Here is a 15,438-nt window from a genome sequence, read left to right on the forward strand (position 1 = left end):
GCCAAATGAGCGCAGAGCACAGTGACTGCACCTCACGCCAGCGCTCAGCTCCGCCCCCTCCCGAACTCAGGCCCCTCCCCCTCCCGAACTCAGACCCCTCCCCCTCCCTTACCCAGGCCCCGGGCTGCGATGTCGGTGGCGAAGAGCACGGCGGCCTTCTTGCGGATGAAGTCGTTGTAGACCTCCATCCTCTTCATCTGCTGCTGCTTCCCGTGCAGCGCCAGGATGGGGAGGCCCGGGCGCAGGCGGCAGAACACCCGGAACAGGTACTGCACCTGGGGGGGGGGGGGCACAGCCACACCCGCACAAAACACCGCGTCAGGGGCCCAGACTCAACGGCCCGTTCCAGTCATCGCTCAATCTTACTCCAATCCCATGTGGTGGCAGGGGGCAGTGTGGTGTAATAGTCTGTGCAACTGGGCTTGTGACCTAAAGGTTGCAGGTTCGAATCCCGGGGAGGACACTGCTGTTGTACCATTGAGCAAGGTGCTTAACCTGAATGGGTTCAGTCAAATATTCAGCTGTATAAATGGATACTATGTAAAAATGAGAAAATTGTGCAAGTCACTCTGGATAATGTGATGCGTGCATAATAAATGCCCTTAATGGAATGTAATGGATGTATAATAAATGTCTGTAATGTATGTCTAACAAACACCCACTATGTCATGCATGTACAATAAATACTCTATGTAATAATGTATTGGATGTATAAATACCCGTAGAGTAATGTAATGAAATGGATGTGTAATAATGCCTGTAATGTAATGAAAAGTAATGTCATTTATGTGCAATACTAGCTGTTTGTAAAGGCTTGCGGAGCTACTAGGGTGACAAAATTGCAGTGGCAGGAATTTTAAAGCAAAAGTAAAAAAAACGACTTTGCTTCCGTTTCAAAGAAGCCCCGGGGACATCCTGACAACACAAACGGTTAGCTTTAATGCATCCTCTGTGTACTGTACCATCTCTCTGCTGTACGAGCTTAGAGAGAGAAAACTGTCAGCCGCAGTGACTGTCTTCAGGTGCTGTTTACTACTGTTCATACTATATGACAGTGTGTAAGTGTGTAGCCTTTTTTTGTTTCTTAGTAGATAACCTGCTTCTAGCCTAAGAGGTATGTGTGTGTGCACGTGTACATACAGCATATGTATATGTGCGTATGTGAGTGTGTATGCGTGCGTGTGTGTGTGTATACGTGTGTGTATGTGCATGTGTGTGTATATGTCCGTGTGTGTGTGCGCGTGTGTGCATGTGTCTGTGTGTGCGTGTATGCTTGAGTGTGCATGCGCGCGTGTGTGTATACACGTGTGCATACCTCCTTGCAGCAGGCGAAGAAGACGATGACTTTCTTCTGCAGGTGGCTCTTCATGAAGGAGAAGAGCATGTTGACTTTCTGCTGCAGCTCACACACCACGTAGTTCTGCTCCAGTGTAGCCGGAGTGCTGGGGATCGGATACATCAAGAGGCTCGTTTCAGAAAGCATATAATGTATAATGGGTAAGGAGCTGGTCCTGTAACCTAAAGGTCATAGGTTCATTTCCCAGGCTGACACACACAAGCACACACGCAGTGTTTTCCCAAGCACGCTCGTCAAGTCACAGATGTCACATGGCACATCTGAGAACTATGCTTCATAGACCCTATGGCTCTCCACAGGCACGACCAAATGCTTCATCTGCCACAAACTCGGCTTCAAGTGGACAAAAATCCCAACGTCGCTCTCTGATGACCCCTGCAGACCAGCGTCTTAGTGATAAACCATTCGCTTGGTTTCTGGCAAACACAATTTTGCTTAACACAATAACGGTACATAAAAACCCATTTACCTTTTTCAGGTCTTTCTAAGCAGCTGCCAAATGGCTCCACAACTCAAGAAACAAACTCAGAACTCGGAAACCCAGGTTTTGGGTGCTCTGAAAACTTGCGTTTAAGAATACACACAGCGTGACAGCCCGGCGCCGGGCACTGTTGCTTTCCCGCGATAGAGCCGCGGTCTCCTCGGCAACGAGGCCGGCGATAACGAGTCGGCGTAATCAGAGAGCGGAGAGTCGCTCCGCCCGCGCTTAAACGCCTGTCAGCGGTGACAAACGAGGGCCTGAACGCGAGCGAGAGGCTCCGTCGCAAAACTCCTCAGCGGAGGAGAACAGCAGATCCATCAATCCGAGCCCCCCCCCCCCCTCGACAAATCATCTGCCACCATCGCCATTTCACCGGGGCCTAAGCGACCGCTTAGAGACGCAGGAGCCAATGCCCGGGCACTTTCAGAGACCGTCTCCACGGAAACAGCGTCACGTTTTTTCAAATATTTAAAACATCTCAGAGAACGTAGCTGAGGTGCTACTTTACTTTAGAATGCGGTTTCATTAAATTTCCCACCAGACAAACGCACAAGTAAAAAGTTGGGACAGTCATTGCATCGCTCATTCCAGAATTCATCAGTCCTGGTGTGTAAAATCATATTCTACCGGTGACAAAATCACATAACACACTGCAGGGTGTATCATCAACAGAATTTCACTTATCTGGGCCAGCTAAACTGAAGAAAAAGCCTAAATCGATTTTCTAGTGTAACTGCTGCTACAGAATGCAACAGCCAGCAAGCCATCCCGTACCAATTCTCGGAAGGGTGCTCCACAGACACGAAATGTAATTGGACTGTCATTCCCCCAAGCAACTACGAACACCTGTGAGTTCTCCCGTAGGTGCGGTCACCTCACCTGAACTTGGCCTTCTCGTGGACCCAGACGTACTCGGGGTCCTTCAGGCTGAGCCGGGCCAGGTCTTTCACCGATTTCGTTTGCGTGGCGGAGAAGAGGAGGGTCTGGCGGGTCTTCGGAAGGTTCTCCACGATGGCGTTCATGGTGTCGGCGAAGCCCATGTCCAGAATCCGGTCCGCTTCGTCCAGAACTGCAGGCGACGGGAGGGGGTTCGTTTAGAAACAACACATGGATTATGGGTAAGAACTCTCAAGCACCACTGCCCCACCTGCATTCAACGCAAACTAAATGGGAAAGAAGCAGACTTGCATCACTGCATATGCATAAACAGGAGTTAGCCAGTGTATCTTCTATTTGGAAAAAAATGTAAACCAATGGCAACCCACATTAGTCAATACAACAGATACCAAATGAGGACAATGTCAAACTTGCCATTACAATAACAAACAATTTTAGAAAAACGAAAAGAAAAGTGACATCACTAGTCACTCCAGTCACACGGGCTCCAGTGTGTGGCTTTGGCCCCCTTACCCAGGATCTGCAGGTTGGAGGCGTGGAAGGTGGAGGTCTCGTCCATGTGCTGGAGCAGGCGCCCTGGGGTGCAGATGATGATGTTCGTGCGGTGTATCCTCTCCGATTCGTGCTGCAGATCCTGTGGGAGGCGTTGTGGTGCTACGTTAGCCCGGGCTCGTGAAATAGGAGGCTGCGGGTTTGAATCTCAGGTGGGGCATTCCCTCCGTAACCTTGACTAAGGCACTTGACCTGCTTCAATATAAACTGAGTGTTTTAAAAGGGTTTGTTAGTAAAAAAAAAAAGAAAACTGTGCAAGCCACTCTGTTTACAAGCGTCTGCAAAATGCCTGAAATATAAAATGTAGGCGTTGCGGGTCCAGTGATGGAAATTAATGTGTCTTTCTGACTCTGCGCCTCTTCTTGTTACTGAAACTTCTGGGAGCCGGCCCAGTTTACTGCTGCAAAACGGCTTTATTGTTCCATGAAAGGCTCTTACAAATACGGACAATCTGTCACACGCCCAACGCACGGCGATAAGTTTTAATAGAGTCTGGGCTCTAGAAAAATCAGGCTCTGCAACGGCTGCCATCGGTTAACAAAAGACCAGGCCAACGAGTAAAAGCACTCTCCCTGAGCTCAAACAGGCCATCTGAACAGCACTAGGCACACTGAAGTCCTACTCCATACAAGGCAATCCCAGAACAATGCGTACAGTCGTCTTCAGTCATGAACGTTCCCCCTCCCTCCTTCTATGCAGGCAACTCATTCCATTACCAGAAAGGACACAATGATACAAAGTGGCAATGATAAGAAAGTATGGGCCTTTCTTATACCAGATGTGTTGTATTTGATTACACACTTAACCAGCCCCATAATTCAATGAATCAGATTTATTTTTAAACTTTTCAGATAGATTACAAAACACAAATGAAGCCAATGCCCTATGGGTACACACCAGCATAAATTACAGTATGTCTTACAAGCTAAACTGACTCATTCAGCTACTGGAACTGACCGGATTAAAGCCTCGCACACGGGACGCCTCCATCTTAAGGACAAAAAAAAAAAAGCCGTCAAACGCACCTTCCCTCCGATGATGAGTCCGGCGGAGAACTCGTGGTTCTTGCCCACTTTGCGCAGCACCTCGAAGGTCTGGTAGGCCAGCTCCCGCGTGGGCGAGATGATGAGGGCGCCGAGCCCGTCCTCCGCCATCCACTGCTGCCGGTACAGGCACTCCAGCACCTGCACGCCACCACAGACGCTTTAGACACACCAGATAACAGGCTCCTACAGTCCTTCTGTCCCCTCTGCTTTATAACTAAAGGAGCTTCCACTGCTGCCGGTACAGGCACTCCAGCACCTGCGCGCCACCACAGACGCTTTAGACACACCAGATAACAGGCTCCTACAGTCCTTCTGTCCCCTCTGCTTTATAACTAAAGGAGCTTCCACTGCTGCCAGTAGAGGCACTCCAGCACCTGGGCGCCACCACAGACGCTTTAGACACACCAGATAACAGGCTCCTACAGTCCTTCTGTCCCCTCTGCTTTATAACTAAAGGAGCTTCCACTGAATGCCGAGTTAGAAGCACTCCAGCACTAGGAGCATACAGGACGTCTTGTAACCACGTCAGCAGTAGAACTAGGTCCTACAGTCACTTCTGTCCCCCTGCTTTATAACTAAAGGAGCTTCCACTGCTGCCAGTAGAGGCACTCCAGCACCTGGGCGCCACCACAGACGCTTTAGACACACCAGATAACAGGCTCCTACAGTCCTTCTGTCCCCTCTCTGCTTTATAACTAAAGGAGCTTCTCCTGTTATATGTCACAGAGTTATAGTTATATAGTATCAAAAAAAAGACAGTGTAGCATAATGGGTAAGAAGGTGGTCTTGTAACCTAAAGGTCATGGGTTCAATTGGCAGGTAGGACACTGCGGTTGTACCCTTGAGCAAGGTACTTAATAATTGCTTCTGTGCATATCCAGCTGTATAAATGGATGCAATGCAAATGATATGTAAAGTGTTGTTTAAGTCGCTCTGGATAAGATAATGGACATTAAAATGTAATGGATGTAATGTAGTAGACAGAGAAAACTCACAGGGATGAGGAATGCCAGTGTCTTTCCCGAACCGGTTTTAGCAGCGCCTAGCACATCTTTCCCCTGCAGGGCAAACCCAACGGTCTGCCTTTGGATTTCTGTAGGCTGTCGATACTGCATCTCCAGCAACCCTAAGAACACAAGGGTTAAAGGCCACCTTTAACATCACTATCATCACACAGCGAATACCCCGGAAAATAAAAATCAATTCCCCAAAAAAGGTCATTAGCATTAAAAAATGAACTCCATGGATGGATGAATTAGGAATAAACCAAGTTAATGAGACTTACAAGCCTGGCTGACATAAAACCGTCTGGTACAGCACATCAACCTATACATACTGTAGCATACTGGGTATTATTTTCACAGATACACAACACAGAAGCCTTTTGATTCAACTAGTATATATGAAACCGGTAGAAATGTACTGCTACGTCCCATACTCTGTAGGGTAACTGCTTTCTAAATTACAGATTTAGATGCAATTTACCACCTTTACAGTAGCTACAAAAACCTAATATAAAAGGTGAAGATTTTCATCAGAGTAATGATTACAAACCTTTCAGTGTCTTCTTTGACAGAGGAAAATCTGAGAACTTCACAGCATCCTTAACATTGATCTGAAACAGAAAAGCCATTTCGACACTTTACCTTACTGGCTAATGTAAGTATTTCATCTTAATTTCATGAAATCACAAACTAGCTCATGAATAGTGTCGTTAGAAAATGACTACATCGTGGACTATCAAATAAGCAGCTACAAACTGTCGAGACTGTATGCACGATAGCTTATCAAAGTAAGAAGAGCAGTATTTACTGTTGCAGTCACATTACCTCCGAGTATTTATCCACCAGCCTCTTTATGTTATCCCGTTCGATCTGCCAATCGGGCTTTTTATTTCGTTTTTTCTCGTGTTTAACCCGCACTTTTGTTTTGGTGTATTTTTTCTTCCATTTCTCAAAATTTTTAACTGGATCCTGTGTGTCACTTTTCTTCTCTGTCTTTTTCTTGGAAGGAAAAACAGATGCACGTTTGCCTTGCGATTCTCCTGTCATATTGAACAAATGAAGAATAAATCCAGGATTACGAACACAGCTGAACGAAACAGCATGGGGACATGAGAGAAACACACATTGGCGCATTGATGTAACGTCACCACATTACGGAACAGGAAATGGCTATTACTCGAGGGCACCATAGAAAGCGAACCACTAGGGCTGGATGCAATCTAAAGGCGTAACTTGGCGGGATATCCCAATGAAAATGCTTCCCTTTTTTGTTTTTACTAACAAGTACAACAAAACAAAACTAATCCGTACAAAGGAATGTGCATATATTAACACTAGGGAGGAGTACGAATTTATATTAAAATCTTAAACAGAGCAGCAGTCTACAGTTTTAACAGCTTTTCAGTTCACCCAGTTGAGGGCAAATTGAATCAATGCATTGTCTCAACTCCTTTCTAAAAACAATAAAGCACGGTTTTTTGTATGAAGATGTGCATTTATGAATATGATATTTAGCCATTAATATTATATTATGCAAAAGAGCATCCGTGCTCAGCGAACATACCCTGGGTAAATAAAGGTATAAATAAATAAATAAATAATAAAAAAAGATTTATCCTAAAATCCAAGCCGGCTTCAGTTGGAATTTTCAGCAGGGTTGCAAGAGTTTGGGTCAATTTAACTAAATTTGACTTTGAATTGTTGACTGCCCCTTCAACCGTGTTACAAATTTCAACCCTGTTGCATTGGACTCAACCCAGTTACATGATGAATGTGTTATTTATTTCATTATTTTTTCCATTAATAAAAAATATTGGGCTGGTAGCGTGTGTGTTATTTTGAGTAGGCTACAATGTGTTGAATATAAAGGTTTCACATTTTAAGCATTTCATCAATATTTATTTTTAATAAAAATATAAAGCTGCATTCCAGGTTGTCCGTGACGGGGTTGAACTCCAAATAGCTTTGGTGTGAGACAAAAATATATAAAGATAAAAGAGAGTTATGTCTTAGTATGATTAAAAATGCACATTTCCCCCCTGAGATGGCAAAGCCAAAATGGCTAGTTTTCCTGAGACTGTCCCGTGTCCTCTTAATTTGTGTATGTTGTTGTGAAATCAGATAACGTCGTTCTGAAGTTCATTTAAGGATGACAAGCTAGCAAAATTGGAAGGGTTGCTTGGAAATGATGGAAAGTTGCCTTCCTGGAAGTCTGCCAAAAAATCATGAATGAATCATGTCTTACTTATCAACGTGAATGCGTACAGACAACTTCATCTTCACTGAGTAAAACCCGGAATCCACCCATGCAATGTCGAACACGGACTGAAGTAAAAAAAAAATTTTTAAAGAGCTGTTCCGCACTTTTTTACGTAGCACACCCAGCGAATAAATTAATCCAGAAATCAATTTGTCGTTCTCGTAGCCTATTTTACATTCAGTTGAAAGATCGCTTCAATATTATCCAGGAAAAATCACAACTTTAAAATAATCGTTGATAACAAGGTTACCGGTCAAATTTGTCTAGTGGCCAAAATCATTAAATTAACTAGCTTCTCTCTGAATGTTAGCTTGCAGAACTACAATTGGCTTTCAGTTAGGCTACAATATTGGCCAGGATGTTGCCGGATTGGTTCACAAGATTGATAGCATGTTAGACCTGAATTATTCATATAGTCTTTTATCACTCCGTTGGGTGCTATTTTCGCTAATAGTTTCTATTTGCTTTGCTTTTTGCTACTATCGCGTCCACGTAAAATTGAAGACATCAATCCGTTGGCAAAGCCATATTTTGATCGCTTGAACGTCGGTATTTTAAACCTTTGGTGCCATCTACTGCATAAGTGGCGTTATGCACAGTCATTAGGCCTAGCCTACTGTGATGATTTAAAGTACCCATGTTCCAGCTCATACTCAAAAGTCGACAAGCTGACATTTTATGTCAAATTGGCGGCCTTAGAAATGCCTACAAATAAAACCACAATCTGTCTGCTATCTTGTTATACAACTATATTGCTATATTTTTTAGAGATTAGCTTTTATTTCAACCCTGAACAACATAACATTACCAAATCTACAAGACGCCAGTTCTATTAATACGGGCTCTGGTACGCTCTTGTGTGACGTCACAAGAGAAACATGTCACTGTTGTCAGGCCAGTCACGTTTCTTATTTAAATCGGGGACTGACAGAATGTTGATCATTTGTTATCTGCAACTTGACTGGTTTGTTTAGTCGGGTTACTGTCAGTAGTCTTATTTGGACAACATGGGACAGAGAAATTCTAACCCAGAGGTGGCCCAGAGGTCACATGACAGAAAACAAACCAGCAAAAAGACTAAGAAGGCAATTCGGCGCTGTCTGAAGACACTGTTCAGCAGCTGTACCAGCCCTGAAGTGAATGATGACGACCACAAGGGTCTGCCTTCAGACAAGAGGGCTGATTCCTTAGCCACTAAAATTTCAGGTTCAAGCAGTCATGCTGTAGTCCCGGAAATAGCAAGGCCCAGGGAGAGCACTGGAACAGCAGAGAAGGAAGGGCCAAGTGCAAATATCATCGCCCCAGAGATGGCAGAATCCAGTGCGGATACCATCACCCTGGAGGTGGCAGTGCCCAGTGGAAACAACATCACGCCGGAGACAGCAGAGTCCAGTGCGAATACCATCAGCCTGGAGACGGCAATGCCCAGTGGGACTATTATCACCCTGGAGACAACAGAGCCCAGTGGGAATACCATCACCCTGAAGATGGCAGAGCCCAGTGGTAATACCATCACCCTGAAGATGGCAGAGCCCAGTGGTAATACCATCACACCAGAGATGCCAGAGCCCAGTGGTAATACCATCACACCAGAGATGCCAGAGCCCAGTGGTAATACCGTCACACCAGAGATGCCAGAGTCCAGTGGGAATACCATCACCCTGGAGATGGCAGAACCAAGCGGGAGTACTATTACCCCAGAGGTGGTAGAGCCCAGTGGCAAAACTACAACGCCAGAGATAGCAGGGCCCACTGGGAATAATGTTACCTCAGAGATGGCAGAGCCCACTGGGAAAAGTGTTACCTCAGAGACGGCGCAGCCCACTGGGAATACTGTTATCACAGAGATAGCAGAGCCCAGTGGGAATACCACCATGCCGGAGACAGCAGAGCCCACTGGGAATATTGTTATCGTGGAGATGGCAGAGCCCAGTGGAACAGCACCCGCCTCAGAGGTAGCAGGGCCCAGTATCGGAGCCATAGCAGCAGTGGGCTCCAGTGAGAACATCGCCACTCCAGAGGTAGCAGGACCCAGCACGAATTCTGTCGCTCCAGAGATAGTACAGCCCACTGTGAGCACTGTGGTGGCAGAGGTGGCATGCTCACGGGAGATCACCAACGCTTCCGAGATTGTGGAGTCTGTTGAGTCCACGTCTCAAACGGTCGAGTCAAGTGAGTCCATCAGTGCTCCCAATAAGGTAGAGACCGGCGAGTCCACCAGTTCTTCCAATATAGTAGAGCCTGGTGAGACCACCAGTGCCCCAGGGACGGTAGAGCCCCCTGTCCCAAAGGTGGTGGGCACTACTGAGAACACCACTGGGCCAACAGAGCCCAGGGAGAACTGTTCACCTGCCGAAACGGCACAGCCCAGCACAGAAAGCTCTGTTCCGATAGAGACAACAGGGCCTAATGAGTGTGCCACGGCCAAAGAGCTGGCTCTGCCCAGTGAAGACAGCGCTGCGGCGTCCGAAGCAGAGGACGGCGGTGATGAGAACGCCGAAGACCCGTGGCAAACGAAGCTCTGCAAAGACAGCCCGGGGGCCTCTTTGGTGCCAAAGCCGCAGCGTAAAAAAGCAAAGGCCTCGGGGACGGAGGAGCCAAGAACATCCCATCCTCGGGGCTGCACAGTCCTGCAACAAATGGCTAAAGGGTATAAACACCCGAAGCAGACAGTGCTGCAGCAGCTAATATGGCAGCTTCCAAGAATTCCAGGGCAACAGACAGGAAGGGTCCCAATAATGAGATCGTTTGGGACCCCGGGACTGCTGAGCCTGAGAATAACAAGGCCAGGGCTTCTGATGGGATCATTTGGGATTCTGGGAGCTTTCAGCCCAAGTGTGACAACGCAAGGACCATGGATACCATACCATCGGTGTCCAATGATGAGTGGGCCAAGGTACCAGCGTGGGATTATTTCCCCTTTAAAATTCCTCTACCGCTGGTCAAAATGGTTCAAGTAGATCAGCAAACTTGACTCGGCTTGGAAGGAATTCGCTGGGAAGTCACACTTGGAAGTTTTGTTGGGACAACTTCTCAAACAAATGGCCACAGACATCAAGGATTGAGATAATATCAAGAAAGAGGCCGTCGGATTCCTGTTCCACAGCCCATACAGGAGAAGGTAAGAAAATTTAATTTAAAAAAAAAAGGGGGGGGGGGGGGTGTCAATCAATTAAAATATTTATGAAATTAAGTAATTGTGTAACACCCAGAAGTCACACAAGTCTCTCATTCACAGGTCCAGAGAACAGTTCAGGAATGCACCACACTAATCAAAAGGAAAGAGGAAAAGAAATACTTCCGAAGTGACGATTTTGGTGAGTGAAGCGTACAAGATTTTAAAACACCACTCCTTTGATGCTCAGAATTTTTTGTTTCTGTACAACACTCTGTACAGCTGAATAAGATCCCTAACTGCGGTGCATTTCAGGAGATTTAACTAATTTGTTACTGTGACGGTCTTTCAAAGTATGCCTACTCCCAATATGCACAGGATTTAAGTAAGGTGTAGAATAAGAAAGACACATCCAGGTGGAGCAACAACCTCATCTTCAGTCCTTCTGTTTCTCTCTTGATTTCAATTCAGGCTTTGTTGCTGGGCTTTGCAAGCCAGCAATCTGCTATTGCTGAGTCAAACCAAACAGAAAGAAGATCGCAAGCGAACACCACCCCCTTTTGACCAGGGAGTATAAATTCAGTGCTTGATTCATATGTGCCTTGCTAATCTGATTCTCTGTATTCTTGTGGGTACCGGAAAGAGTTTAATTATCCAACTTGTTGAGCTGATGGTCAAGGGCAGTGGGTTTTCCTCCATGATCTGTATTTAGACTGTGTCTCCAGACAGTTGTTGCCTTGTATGCAGTTGTGCGCATGACCTTTGCACAAGCATAAAATGTACAAATATTTGTAGCCCTCCCTGCCATTTTCCTCCCTGGACTGACTGTGAGCATCGGAACCCCCTTCCCGGGATGGGGAGGACCCCTGCAGGCAAGCTTTCGTCACACGTGCAAATCCCAGGTTTTCCACATACAAAGGACACCCCTAGCGAAGAGGACCACCACGGCAGGTAGGCAATTTACAGCAGTGTGCATGTCAGAACCTTACTGTAAATTATATTTTTTTAAGATGGATGATGTGCATCTTTTCTGCTTCCCCAGATTCATCCACTGCCAAGGACTAGCACTAAGGAAGAGGGGAACATATGTGACACATCGTATACAAGTCTACATGGCAGGATACTGCAGCCATGATAGGATGGCAGGATTCTACTTCATGGGCCCATCTTGTGCTTTCTCCTTTGATAATATGTTCCTTTAACATTTAAAATAAACATCATCTGCCTTTTGGCAAACCCATATTTTATATTTTGTGATATTTCAGTGTTTTATTTTTAATAAATTTCGTTAAATTTCTAAACCAGTTTTCGCTTTGTCATTATAGGATATTGTGTGTAGACTGATGACAATAAAAATGAATTTAATCAATTTTACAATAAGGCTGTAACGTAACAAAAAAAAGTGAAAGGGACTGAATACTTTCCGAAGGCACTGTATGTTCTCTGTGAATGCTTGTGTGCGCGCATGTGCATCTCGATGAGGAAGAATCGGTTGGAAGGCAGGGTGAGGGGGCAGATAATTGCCAATGTAACAATTCGAGCTTCACCCAGGCCTCGGGACAAAGCATGATTTTCAGATATTCTGGGGGCATAGGGCAACTTTTGCAAGGTGGACACTAATTTTGAGGTGCAATTCTTTTTCTAAATTATTTTTTGTCGTCAAAGATGTGCACTTCCCTTCCCTAGGCCCAATGACTTTCAGTACTGGAAATAATATAGAAAACTGTACAATTAGTCAGCACTGCCATTCCATGATTGGATCACAAATGATATCAAACTAATAAGTCATCAAGAAAGATGCATGGATTTTATTCACTGTAAAGTTTCACACACCTGTCAATGACATTTCACCTTTTTATTGTCATTTTCAAAGACTTTCCAGGATGGAAATATTTTCAAGAACTGTGGGACTTTGCCCATTGTCATTTTAGAGAAAACATAGCAAGAGGGTACATATCACCCTGGCCGCACCCCTAACGGCCTGTAACTCTTGTCTCTAATCCCTGAAGAACCAAAAACAAACAAACAAACAAAAAAAAAACATTAAATATAAATGGTCATATTATATAATAACAATAATAAAAACTAAAATTTTACAAAATGAATCTGGATGAAGGTGCCTGAAGAACAGTCAGTGCTCAGTTTTGGCCCTTGGGCTTTTTAAAGGTCCCCAGTTGTTTGGTGTTAACGTCTTTCAGCTGGTCGAGTTGCCTTTGGGCACGCCGGTAGAGGTACTCTATGTGCATGACGTCGGTCTTCGGGATGCGAGCATTCTGCCGGAATTCGTCCCGAACACGTGGCAGAAAACCGGGCTTATGCTGCCCAGCACGAAGGAACTGCCGATACAGTGACAGAACCTGTTTCTGCAACTTGCTGTGGCGCGCCATAGCCTCAGGAAGAGATGCCAATGAATAACAGAAGTGATAAAGGAAGAGTAGGTAAATGGGATGTAATTAGGCTATACTGTAAATAGGAACGAAACGTAAGGTGCGCTAAGGAAGTCAGTAGAGCAGGCGAATTTGGGCAGATGAGTTGAGTCCAGGCGATTTCTGCGAACATCTGTGCAGAGGAGAAGGGATGTAAATTATACCTTTACATTACATTACAGGCATTTAGCAGACGTTCTTATCCAGAGCGACTTACACAACTTTTTACATAGCATTTTTTTTTACATTGTATCCATTTATACAGCTGGATATATATTGAAGCAATGCAGGTTAAGTACCTTGCTCAAGGGTAGAACGGCAGTGTCCTTACCCGGGAATCGAACCTGCAACCTTTCGGTTACAAGCCCAGTTCCTTACCCACTGTGCTACACTCCATCCTAAATAAATAATTATTCCTCTCCCAGGACGACGTATAGGCAAATTATGACGCACTCATTTACCGTTCTGTGACAGGAAATAAGGCATTTAAAACCAAACATACACCTGGGAAATAAATATTAGAAAGATATTGCGATCAATCCATTTTAAATACAGACATTTGTGTTTTTTAAGTGCTGCTAAATAAAATTAAATAGTTCCAAACATGCTGGTCGTAGGCTACATGTGACTACTCGCACATTAACCAGCCAGCTAGAAATTAAATCACAACATTAGCACATCTGAATATTTAATTTCAAACGACTTTGCTAAGTTACATCATGTCACAGCGTTACCTACCTAGCTAACAATAGCAGAAGTAAATACTGCGCAGGATAACTTTCAACGTTTGTCTCAATATGCAGACATGGTCCTGGAGGTTAACTATGTTAGCTAACACTGGTTAAGTTAGCTTGTTAGCGAGTCTGATAAACCCTGAAATGTATTTAGTGTTATTTTAAAATAACGCGTTAATGAGAAAGTCACTCCTGTCAGCTCCTGTTCTTGAGATTCACTTGAACCACATCAACATTCCGCTTATAGGCCTATTTCACAAGATGGCGACCAAAACCGGATGTAGGGATACCTTGTTTCCGGTTACCGTTGCTACGGACGCAAGTCCATTTCTGACGGTAAAAAATTGAGCCTAAACAGCGACGTGTGTTCTCACAGTCCCTAATAGCTCTGCCAAAGTTCACTGTCCGATGTTATCCGCGTTGTCGAAGCATTGCCAGTGAACGTTAAGCGGTCTAAACTAGACAAGGGCTATAAATTCTTTTTTTAGAAGTTTATATTCGGTTATGAAGGTACGTATAACGTTAGCTCTGGTTCACCAGAAAGCTAAATAGCTAGCTTGCTAACCACATCAAGTTAGCCGATTAAAGAGATGTTTCACTTCGACATAACATAAATTATTTTCTGGAGGCTACTCCATTGTGTTTTCGTAGCGTGAAGCAACATCTGCTGTCCGTTAACAGCGTCTCTGTTCCTCTCGGTTGTCCCGAAAATGAATGAATAGGGAGCCTGACAACTGTGAGGAAAAGCGATTCTGTTAACGTTGACGGTCAGCAGGGGAGGCAAATGCTATGTAAGTACAATGTGTTAGGCTCCACAAAATTACTTGTTATTATACCGAAGTGAAATATCTCTGAATTAAGTTTTGTACTACCGTTACTATTTTGTGACATGTTGTTTGTGCTGTACTTGTTCTAATAAAGATTTATATTGCTTGTCAGATCGCCTGAGTAATGGTGTTCAGTTCACTACCGAGCTGTTTTTTTCATCGCTGATAAAAACTACCCACACATTTTTAAATCAGCTGATATATCTTAGGCTTGTCGCGATGTCCGTCAATACATTTTGTAATTACAATTAACAACTAAAATAAACGTGCATCTGCAGTTTCAACATTGAATATCCAAATATGTGCTTGCTAACAAGCTAGCTGGCTAAAACGTAATTTGCTAATCATAACATAACATATAGCTCGCTAACTGATTTTATGACATTCCAAGTTCCAGCGCACACCAAACTACGGAGGAAGAGGTCTGCATGCTATTTCGCCGAGGCTCTCAACCAGGCGAACGTTTCCTTGCTCCTGTTTACAACCTGAGACACTTCTCCAAACCGCGCAAAGTTTGGTGTGCTCCGTAGTTTGGTGTGCGCTGGAGCTTGCCATTGAGCCATAACACGGTCTTCTGTCGCATGCTGCAGCAAGGGTTTCTATGAAACTCTCGCTGGTTAAGAGATTATTTTCTATTTCTCTAGCTCTTTGGGCCATTCCCTGTGAAATTTGGTGCCCCTACTTGAAAGGTCCTAATACCAAGAAAATAAGGACCCCTTAGTGAAGTCCGAATTATTGC

At 44.7% G+C, this 15,438-nt stretch overlaps 3 protein-coding genes across 8 annotated transcripts in view; 1 reads left to right on the forward strand and 2 right to left on the reverse strand.

Moving 5' to 3' along the window:
* ddx10 (DEAD (Asp-Glu-Ala-Asp) box polypeptide 10) overlaps positions 1-6,491 on the reverse strand; it is a 116,454-nt gene extending 109,963 nt beyond the window's left edge. Inside the window, exons 1-8 of one of the 2 annotated variants that reach the window (XM_064352426.1) lie at positions 6,163-6,491; positions 5,888-5,948; positions 5,329-5,459; positions 4,313-4,471; positions 3,249-3,369; positions 2,718-2,907; positions 1,316-1,442; positions 113-275 (exon numbers count right to left, since the gene is read on the reverse strand). In XM_064352426.1, coding sequence (XP_064208496.1) covers positions 113-275; positions 1,316-1,442; positions 2,718-2,907; positions 3,249-3,369; positions 4,313-4,471; positions 5,329-5,459; positions 5,888-5,948; positions 6,163-6,471 — 1,261 coding nt within the window. In that variant the 5' untranslated portion in view covers positions 6,472-6,491. The remainder of the gene's footprint in view (positions 1-112; positions 276-1,315; positions 1,443-2,717; positions 2,908-3,248; positions 3,370-4,312; positions 4,472-5,328; positions 5,460-5,887; positions 5,949-6,162) is intronic. The other variant, XM_064352427.1, reaches the window with a different exon arrangement.
* Positions 6,492-7,761: 1,270 nt separating this feature from the next.
* LOC135263942 (mucin-5AC-like) lies at positions 7,762-12,214 on the forward strand. Its single transcript, XM_064352446.1, has 4 exons — positions 7,762-10,718; positions 10,836-10,914; positions 11,184-11,663; positions 11,755-12,214. Exon 1 carries the CDS (start codon positions 8,605-8,607, stop codon positions 10,555-10,557), a length of 1,953 nt encoding a protein of 650 aa, XP_064208516.1. The 5' UTR covers positions 7,762-8,604; the 3' UTR covers positions 10,558-10,718; positions 10,836-10,914; positions 11,184-11,663; positions 11,755-12,214.
* A 283-nt stretch (positions 12,215-12,497) lies between these two features.
* sdhaf1 (succinate dehydrogenase complex assembly factor 1) lies at positions 12,498-14,676 on the reverse strand. Of its 5 annotated transcripts, none has more exons than XM_064352456.1 (3): positions 13,877-14,676; positions 13,470-13,536; positions 12,498-13,271 (listed from the first exon to the last, which is right to left on the reverse strand). In XM_064352456.1, the coding sequence occupies exon 3, from the start codon at positions 13,097-13,099 to the stop codon at positions 12,851-12,853; it is 249 nt and encodes an 82-aa protein (XP_064208526.1). In that variant the 5' UTR covers positions 13,100-13,271; positions 13,470-13,536; positions 13,877-14,676; the 3' UTR covers positions 12,498-12,850. The 5 variants fall into 5 exon arrangements, with proteins under 5 accessions (XP_064208526.1, XP_064208523.1, XP_064208524.1 ...); XM_064352453.1 differs by having other exon boundaries at positions 13,438-13,536; XM_064352454.1 differs by having other exon boundaries at positions 13,438-13,524; positions 13,873-14,676.
* Between the last annotated feature and the right edge of the window lie 762 nt (positions 14,677-15,438).

This window comes from Anguilla rostrata, chromosome 9 (assembly GCF_018555375.3).
Source record: "Anguilla rostrata isolate EN2019 chromosome 9, ASM1855537v3, whole genome shotgun sequence".
Taxonomy (NCBI): Eukaryota; Metazoa; Chordata; class Actinopteri; order Anguilliformes; family Anguillidae; genus Anguilla; species Anguilla rostrata.

Bases quoted from the DNA above. Each gene is read 5' to 3' on its own strand.
- sdhaf1 (XM_064352457.1), bottom strand. From the start codon at position 13,099: ATGGCGCGCCACAGCAAGTTGCAGAAACAGGTTCTGTCACTGTATCGG.
- LOC135263942 (XM_064352446.1), top strand. From the start codon at position 8,605: ATGGGACAGAGAAATTCTAACCCAGAGGTGGCCCAGAGGTCACATGAC.